The 10,336-nt window shown below is 34.5% G+C and overlaps 1 protein-coding gene across 6 annotated transcripts in view; it reads right to left on the bottom strand.

Moving 5' to 3' along the window:
• Window positions 1-6,525: 6,525 nt before the first annotated feature.
• Window positions 6,526-10,336, bottom strand: part of LOC126470207 (arfaptin-2) — a 59,351-nt gene continuing 55,540 nt past the window's right edge. For all 6 annotated transcript variants that reach the window (XM_050097883.1, XM_050097880.1, XM_050097882.1 and 3 more), the window contains exon 7: window positions 6,526-7,198. In XM_050097883.1, the coding sequence (XP_049953840.1) occupies window positions 7,046-7,198 (153 nt within the window). In that variant the 3' untranslated portion in view covers window positions 6,526-7,045. The remainder of the gene's footprint in view (window positions 7,199-10,336) is intronic.

Genomic DNA, 10,336 nt, shown 5'->3' with positions numbered 1-10,336 from the left:
ACCAACACTGTCAGGAAACTTTAATGACATGATGATGTTTTTCCAGTTGATTCAAGATATATTGACGGAAATATGTAGCTAATCATTTGTTATGGTGTAGGTTATTCAATTCTCTTGATTTTCTGAAGTTAAGTGTTCAAAACTAACCCCAATGGCAGACTATTCGGGATTGCTCAAGGTAGAAGTGATAAAAGAGCTGGAGCAAATGGAGAAGCTAAAGTTGTTTGACAAATCAGAAATAAGACAAATTATAAAGAAGAGAAAAGACTTTGAATAAAAACTGATGAGTGATGGGCATCACAAAGGGACACAAAAAGTTACTTAACAAACCTCATATAACGGCAGAATACGTTGAGTTTCGGGCCAAAAAGATGATCAAAGAACTAGAACAAATGGAGAAGATCCAGTTATTTGACAAATCTGAAATCAATATACACAACTTTGAGTACAACATATCAACTGAATCATATGTTAAACAAAAGTATTATGAACAAATATAAACATTGCTACATTTTGCCAATTACTAGTTTTAATGTTCACCAGCAGCTGGCACTCATTAGTTTGTATTCGAAAGTCTTTTCTCTTTTTTATACTTTGTCTGATTTCAAATTTCTCAGATAGTTGGAGCTTCTTCATTTGCTCCAGTTCCTTTATCATTTCTTCCGTGTGAAACCCCACACATTTCACCACTGTGTAATGTTGGTTTTGAGCCCTTCACTTCAAAATATCAGAACTGAATTACCTACATCACAACAAATGATTAGCTATATATTTCCTTCAATAAAGCTCCAATTCACCAGACCAACACTGTCGCAACATTGTGGTGTTATGACAATGTTGGTCGATGGATTGTGAAGTAAAATATCAAATTTATTTACAAGTAGTGGGGAGAGGTGTTCATTACGTGGCAACTTCTGTCTATAATTGCTAGAGCTTTCTCTTTTTTTTCCAAAAAAATTGTGAAAGCAGGTAATAAACAAAACAGAAAACATTCATTCCTTCTCAAAATTGTATTCAATACTATGGTGTATAGCAGTTAATATGAGACATTTAGCACGCAGGGAAAGAAAGTTATGTTATAAATTATATAAAATACAGATTTAGCTCTTGAAAATTTACCTTTCACTATAATGTGAACTTTAGCAGATTTTATTATGGATTCTGAAGTATTCCTAAGTTTTTCTTTTCAATCTCCAGCACTGTTTTGTTACTGTCCAATGTCACTTTACGTCTATAATGGATTATCCAATAAATTATGAATGAATATTCAATGGCAATTAATGACAAACTTTCAGAGTGAGAATGTGCTATACCCTCCTCCAGAAATATAGATGATACTGCTCACCAAACACGCTTATGGCTGAACAATATACTAAAATTATATACAGATTTTAATTCAGAATGCATTTGAATTTAGTGACTCAGTGTTCTATCATTACAATCTGTAACTATTAGGGTGACTCACATTAGGCAATGTCCATTCCACTGCCAAAACTGTTCAAGACAAACACCTGTACACATGTGTCTATTTTTGAATTGGTAATAAGTCACTCATTACAACTGGCACTTAATACACCTCAAGAGCCTTGCATTCACAGATGATTTTAAGGATTCCCCATGTCACATAGCAGTGGATACCAAGACACACAGGTCAAGAGTGTGTTGGTAGCAGTAGGAAACCCAACAGTTCACTCTGAACTGAAGTGAATTTCAGCTACAAATGTTTACAATAATTATCAAACCCACAGAGGGATCAAAGAGGCCGGTGTATTTCTGCATAGAAACGAAGCTCAATAGACACCTTTCTACTCGCATCAATCAATACCAATGCCATTCTTCATTACAATCATCATTCACCCATTCGCCCCTTATTTGCACCTTCCTACCTTTAATTATATTTTTACTGGTTTCATGGTTGCATTTATGACTTGAAAAAAACATCAAATTTAAGATTTTCTCAATTACTGCAACATCATACAAACTTCCTTTCACCATCTTATGTAAAATTATCCTAAGCGAATGGGGGGAAAAAAATCCACACTCTCTCTACTCACAATGAACATATTTCACATCCACATGATATACTTCCCTATGTTTTAGAACTAACTTGTGGAGCAAACAACTTTGTAAATTATAATCATCCCTGTAGACATACAGTGATTAATACAGGGTTGATTTAATTAAAATGTATCCTCCTTTATAAATTGTAGACACATCAGGTAATGTAATAATACAACTAACTGAATTAATAAGTTTGAGGTGAAAGCCTGTTAAAATACTTTAATATTACTTGAGTTTTTGATCTGATGGCCACAAAAGTCAATAAATAACTCTTCACACAAATACACATACATTTGCTGGAAACTGAAAACAGCTCAGCATTAACCATTCACAAAATTTTGCCTTAAATAATCAGGGCCAGATTTCTGATCATTATATGATTAAAAAGCATTCAAATGAAGTAAATTATATGCAGGAATTAACAAATAAAAACTGTGTAACATGAAATAATCATTTGAAACAGCATCAAAATTAGGAGCAAAACCTACAGGGCAGAGAACTAATAAATATTCACCAATCTGACAAGGTGTTGCCGAGAATAGAAAGCACAATCATAGATGCACCACATGTACAATTTAAATTCTTCTTAGCATTGAGAATTGATATTTATATAGGTAACAGTCAAATAGCTTACAACAGGCATGCATATGCCTCATCTTATTTATATAATTACTCTTCAAGCTATTGTCCTATTACTAGCACAACACAAAAGTTATTAAAAGACATTTGTGAAAAAATATTTCATTTCTACAATACTATCAAAAGATAACTCAGTTTTCATCCCTTTCTATCCAAACAAATATCCTGCAACATAAAATTCTTAAGAGCTGAAAGGGACTGAGTGAAAAAACTTTATATACTACTAACTACACTGTTTCACATTACCTCAAATACACCACAGCTGCTTTAAACTCTCTCTCTCTCTCTCTCTCTCTCTCTCTCTCTCTCTCTCTGTCTCTCTCTCTCACTCACTCACTGACACACGCACACGCGTGTGCATGCGCGCAAAGCCTGAAAACATAGATATTATCTACTAATTGGGTCACATAAAATAATTATGGGCTCTGTAGTTTTTATCTTAAATTTCTCATTATGGAATATACAATTGCCTTCTTACATCACTGAGACAAAAGGGAAAATAATACTCTTGACTTAAAATATTTTTAATATGAATGTATGACACATTATCATAGTTAACATGATACATTACTACAGTTAACAGTTAATTAATGCAAGGGCATCTCAACACACTGACAACTTGTACCACATAGACAATTTTCTATTATGAAATGAAGAAGTTGTTTTTGCTACACTCATCTCATCGTGTAAGAAATTTCATTTGTATTTTTAACTCTGTTCATAAAAGTACAATTAAATATCATGTTTTATATTAAAGTAAGATTACAATAAACACCATCAAACCAATAACAGATAAAAACTCAACTGCAGACATCTGCAAGAAGCTTACCTTAAAATAAGAAGTATGTCAGAACTTGGTAAAGACATTGAGAGACATACTCTGATTCATATTTTCAAATACGTATTTGAGTTACAAATTTTGTGAGATTGTATCTGCGAATACTTTAACCATTGTGAGTCTATTGTGTATATAAAATATACATGTTTAAGAATTATACTCTATGCCGAATAAAGTTTCTGTACAAATAAGAAGCTTTACATTAAAAATTATATTAAAGCTGACAACAAATATCACAAATAAATATAAAAAAGCATGTAAAAGTTTCACTGATAGACCATTCACTGAAATGCTCCAAAATACATTTCTAACATTCTCTCTCACAACTTTCTATGGAAACCACAATTCGCGTCAATTATAAGATATTTAATATCTACCCCCCCCCCCCACCCCCACCCCCCCAGAAAAAAAACCTTAATGGAGTGTCATGTCGAGCTACTATGCAGTTCTACATAATGACTTTTGAAACACTAATAAGATACTGGAAAATTCTGTGTGCAACATAAACAGTAGATGAGTATACTTTGGACTCTGGGCAACAGCAGACACATAAATAAGATTTGGAACTTGTAGTTAGCTCTGAAGTATGTACATATCCCTACAAGTTCCAAATTTCACAAAGTATGTCTACTGCCCAAACAGTGAGTTGTAAATCTCTACTCTTTCTTTGTTTTTAATTGAGACAATTAAATTCATAATGATTTGAATATTATATGAGATATGGTATTCAGACAACACAAGCCAAAATGTGCACAGTTTGATCAATGACAGCAACACATACAAAGCATCAAATGAAATTTATAACAAGTCCTTTAATGTTTGCCACTTGTGAGAATGCAAAGATAATATGACAAATGAAAGGAGGAAACACATCCTTAGGTCATAATGAACTACTTATGCCAGAGAGGGGAAGGGAGAGAGAACACAGCACATAATGCCTTTTCTACCACCACTTAAATGTTTATTTCTAGTATCAGTCTTTATATACTGAATCACATGGGAAAAAAATGCTTATCAGCAAATACTGTATAGAAAACAAAGACAAAAGCGTTACAAGTCTCTTGTTGTCAACCACTGTCACTAACGCATTACGTCAGCTATTAATGGCACATTATATACGAGCTATGCTTGAAGGTCATCTACAATGAAGTAAAATACTTGGCAGTATTCCAGGAAAGCAAATTTAATTGTGGACGGTAGCAACAGAAGTGCTGTACTACACAAAATCAGCACTCCCATAGATGACTATTCTCCTGCTCAATTACACCACCAGATATTGTCATACTTGCACAAGGAACCACTAATCTCCATTTACTATTTACTGAAAGCATTGGCAGCATTTCAATACTGCACATGACGAGGAGACACTAAAGCCTTTCACATAGAGAAAACACCATTGTTCAAAACATCAGCTCCAGTATACAACTTCAAAACAAACTATTAACACCAAAGCATTGTTTATTGTACCTTTTTGGATGAGGTGGATGTCACAATGCCAAAGACAAACAGTGTTATTTTGAAATTACCACTGAATAAAACTTACTTTCTCTGGAAAGTAACTGCACAGAGCACAAAATACCTGAAAGGGTATATTATTCTGAACTTCAAAAATTATCCCCATTTAGAACTGATTATTTGTAATAAATACTTTTTCATCTGCTTTTAAAAGCGCTAAACCAAGCCAACACTGCAAGTGTTCAAAAGAGAAAAATTACGTTAAAAAAACTGACTAAACTTTGTCAAAAGAGCCGTACAAAAAAGACAGAAGAAAATAACTGGCTAAAATATATTTTGCAAAAGAATACAATGAGTGTAATAGCGCATTTCAATGAGATGTCATCACATTACTGTGACATTCATACAAGCATGTAACAGAGTACAGGTGAACACACCAACTACGACAAAAAAGCACAGTAGTTGTAATGTGACAAGCATGTGACAATCAATTCTAAATTCTGTCTTTCATTAATTATACTGTCTAAGAGGTCTAATATTCTCCTATTATCAGCAGTGTTGTCATTACAAACTGGAAACTGATACCTACTCTTTTTAGCAATACTAGGTTTATATTTGAATGCACTGTCTTGAAGTCACAGTGCACTAAAACCAATATATATCCAGAGGCATTCACAATATCAGCCTTGAAAGTTTGTACTGTGTACAAAAAGGAAAAAAAAAGAAAGAAAAGAAAGAAAGAAATCTATGGCAATTTTCCATAGTACAGATACTACATGACTTTTTCTTTCAGCATCACACTACACATGGATCACATGACGTGCTTTAAGAATATCAAATTTGTCCTGTTATAACATGTAGCAGTAACAATTTTACTCATAAAAACACACTGTTAATCCTAGACATCTGGACAGAAAATGAAGGTGTTCATGTCATTTATTTTTCAATACATGAAACATCTATAGTCTAATAGCTGTCAGTTGTTACACTGCACAACATAGCTAAATGCTGACCATATACGTATTCGACAAAACCTGATCATTACACAGATATTAAGCATGCTGAACTGCAGCAACAACATAACTGTATCCAGAATGAGATTTTCACTCTGCAGCGGAGTGTGCGCTGATATGAAACTTCCTGGCAGATTAAAACTGTGTGCCCGACCGAGACTCGAACTCGGGACCTTTGCCTTTCGCGGGCAAGTGCTCTACCAACTGAGCTACTGAAGCACGACTCACGCCCGGTACTCACAGCTTTACTTCTGCCAGTACCTCGTCTCCTACCTTCCAAACTTTACAGAAGCTCTCCTGCGAACCTTGCAGAACTAGCACTCCTGAAAGAAAGGATATTGCGGAGACATGGCTTAGCCACAGTTTGGAAGGTAGGAGATGAGGTACTGGCAGAAGTAAAGCTGTGAGTACCGGGCGTGAGTCGTGCTTCGGTAGCTCAGTTGGTAGAGCACTTGCCCGCGAAAGGCAAAGGTCCCGAGTTCGAGTCTCGGTCGGGCACACAGTTTTAATTTGCCAGGAAGTAACATAACTGTATTTTCTTTAAATTAGAAAATATAAACCCTTTTTTTCATTTTTATTTCTTATAAGTTTTAAATTTTTATCCAAGTGGGCTAACTGGCAAACAATGTTGTAAAGAAGTCATTTATTAATGATATGCACTATATCTCATACATGAAATACATGTACTGTTCACCAGTTATCTGCAGTCTCAAAATCATACAAAACCATGAAACAGGAACTCACTGAAAAAATGATACTGCATGACTGATGAACAAGGGTTTTAGTATACATAATTAATGTTCGCAGTTAACTAATGCAGAATTCTGGCCCTGATGTATAGTAAATGGCAACAAAAGTTTTTAAAGCACTTAATTTACATTTATCACATATGATGCACACACAGATTGATAAACAAGGTGATGCAGGAATTGTTGCAGCATTGTCATGTTGACATTAAGTGAAATTACACAGCTACTTTACAATAACTGCAAACCATCTGGAATGGGCACGACTCACAAGTCCTACTTATCTCCTGCTACTATTGCTCCAACCATGATGGATAAGAAGAATTAGGAGATTTAACCTTGATGTTAAACTGTTTTAATGTAGCTTCAAGTGCCTGTTGATTTCCTGAGAAGTATGCTGATACCGCATTATGAAACAGCAAAAGCTGTTTGTGCATTACTTTGATCTGCAACAACATGAAACAATTGTTACAAATTCCTAATGGACATTTACATTGGTATCAAAATGGGTGCAGAGATTAGCAGCAACAGCTATTTGGCCTAATCTACAAGATTTGCTGTTAGATATTAATTAAGTTGTAACTCTCATTGCAATCAACACATGCTTATTATTAAAATGTTAACACAAGAAATGTTCAAAGACAGACCACAACCCACATTATAAAGAAATATGGCTCATTTTTAAAAACACTGTAATTGCTCAAATTAGTTAAAATTAATTTGTATCAATAAACAGCCAAACAAAGGAATACAAAACTGTCAATTAATGTGGATGCAAAATTTAAGCACTTCTCACTGGCTCAAAATTTTGATAGTGAAAACAGAACTTTTTTATGATGTCAGTAATGACTTGTATTTTGATATACCCTGATTAACATAATGCTAATGAAATTTCACTCTAATGGTTTAAACATAAGCCCAAGTTTGACAGCAACACATTCTTATCAATATATAAACTCTAGAGCATACTTGCCTTAGTAACATCAGTAGACTGCCACAGCATGTCACCACCCAGCGAATAATACACAATAACCAAATCTCTAACCTCCAATGAGACACCAATTTAACTGTATATATTTTTCTCTATGCATGCTCTCATTTGAGATTAAAACTAACGTGATATTCTCTGTGATATGGCGTGTGAAAGCACAGGATGGTTATAATTACACGTTTGCTATGAGTGAGGGCTTCCACGAAACACTAGTGATAACAGGGCAACCAAAATTTATGGAAACATTTTTAAAGACATGCAGAAGAAAAATAATGAATAAACCATTGAAAGAAACACATTTTAATTTCCACTGTAAAGGGTAACTTTAGTTAATTGTGTGCTATGTTTACATTACAGGTTACAAACATTGCTTAATGTGATGAGCATCTGCATCCACAACAGCCTGGAAGTTTGTACAGATACCATTTCACAACTGTTCCCAGCACTTTTCGAATGGTGGGCACAGACTGTATACTACCTAAAGATCACACACTGCATCCAGTATTCTCAGCCATGGCAATAGTAACTTCTTCAACAATTTGTCGTTCAACTGGCCGTTGGTTCCTCATACAAAGAATTTCCAAATCGCCAGTCAATTCAAACTTCCAAATCACGTTCTTCAACCACTATGTCGAAAGAGGACTTCTCCAATTTCCTCTAATGTGTCAATACTTGTGAAGAGCAGCAGCACTATTGCTGCTGTTTTATAAAACAGCTTTACAAGTAAAGCCCCTCTCTCCCTGTCCAGACCCATACTGACTGCATGGACACTGACACTTAGGTTGCAACCTTATGTTGCCATACAAGTACCAGAATTTAATGGCAGCTGGTGATACCAACACTACTAAGAACATAAATCCTGCAGTGCACAGTCTGAACATCATTCCTATAAAGTTAGGTACCCATACTGTAAATAGTTTTCTGTCTACACTGGCTCAAGTAGTGAAAGTTTAATTATAACCACCCTGTATATATTGATGAATACAGCTTGGCCATAATAATGATTTATTACCATGAAAAATCCCTAGTTACGCTGTGCTTCAGAGTCCATATTATACTGCAGCTCCTCTAATAACTAGTTGGATAAGTTAGTTCAAATGTTGGATGAAAACAAGGGTATACCAATTCCAATAGGACCATGATTAGCATTTACTAAGTATCTTTCTTACAATAAGCAGTGTGAGAAAAATTGAAGCGCTAACTGATACACTCAACTGAACAACACTACACACTCCACTTAAAGTTTTGTATGCCGATAATAATTCATTATTTACTTACATGTTCTATACATGACTTGCTCAATTTCTATCAAAATACTGTAGAAGGAGTCAGTTTACAAGCTATATATTCATGATTAGGTGGTGTGTATGGCTACATTGTGGTAATTTACACATTACTAAACAGAACAGAGGCTTACATTTAATAAAAATTAATGTATTGGTCTTTCGAATTAGTCACATTATTCATGAAACACAAAGAAATTTAATGATATAAGTAAACATCTTTTTCTTGTATACTCAAATACCTAATTTTTAATAAAAAACACTCTCAGTTTAGATTTAAATTGTACTTTGCTACTGGCCACACACATCATGTTATTGGGCAAATAATTGAAGTTTTTTGTGGCTGCCAAATGAAGACTTTCCTGAGGCCAACATGAATCTCTCCATTGTTCACTGAGCAATGGTCTGTTTTAGGACAATATCCACCTGAAAGATGTGTGTCTCACCGCCATAAGTCAACACTGATAATACACGCAGACTGTTGACTTTCCGTCTTAGATACATAGGGAAAAGTTTTCAAAACTCTATACGACATTTTTTCAATATTTTGTCTACTTTTTTGCCAGGCACCCACTCACAGTAATAAGATGACTTAAATACAAATACTCAACTTATTATATGATTTCATTACTAATTTGTACATTTTCGTTTCAATGCCATTGTACATTATTTCAGTCTTTCTGTAAGTTATTTTTTAGGCCTATTTTCTGACTTTTTTGTTTTAAGTTCTTGCATTTGTTGTTAAAGTTATTTGCACCAAAGACAAAAAATACAGTGTAATCAACTAGAGGTGGTGGTTCAGACCAGTCCCATTAACAAGTATCCCATCTTCATTTTTCCAAATTAAGGATCTGTGAACTTCCTCTATGACTAGTTCTGGAGATGTGTAATCTACTTACCTGACTTATTTAAATTCTGAATTTCTCATTATCTTGATGAAGTCTAAAGGAAGCTGCATGTATGCACATATTTTTTAGTATTCTAACATAAGTTGAATCAATGTATTATTTCTGTTGGCACAGATTTTGTAGAACCCAAGCCAAAAGTTTTTCCAAATTCTATGGGATCACAATGTGGTAACTCATATTGATTGCTCTGTTCTATAACTTTGTTAATGACTTGCAAGTGGTCTACTGTGCTGTTGGCATCTCTAAGGCATTGCTTGCTTGCTTAAAATACTGTTTTTTTTTCTACTGGTGATAATTTTGGAAAATTCCCTACAAATTATGGAGAGGTGGCTGGCAGGCTTACAGCTTCTCATGTTTTGCCTGTCTTCTTCGCTGTGAAACAGAATAATTACTGCATTGTTC

The sequence above is a fragment of the Schistocerca serialis genome, chromosome 3 (genome assembly GCF_023864345.2).
Source record: "Schistocerca serialis cubense isolate TAMUIC-IGC-003099 chromosome 3, iqSchSeri2.2, whole genome shotgun sequence".
NCBI classification, from domain to species: domain Eukaryota; kingdom Metazoa; phylum Arthropoda; class Insecta; order Orthoptera; family Acrididae; genus Schistocerca; species Schistocerca serialis.
This window is presented reverse-complemented; position numbering and strand designations above follow the sequence as displayed.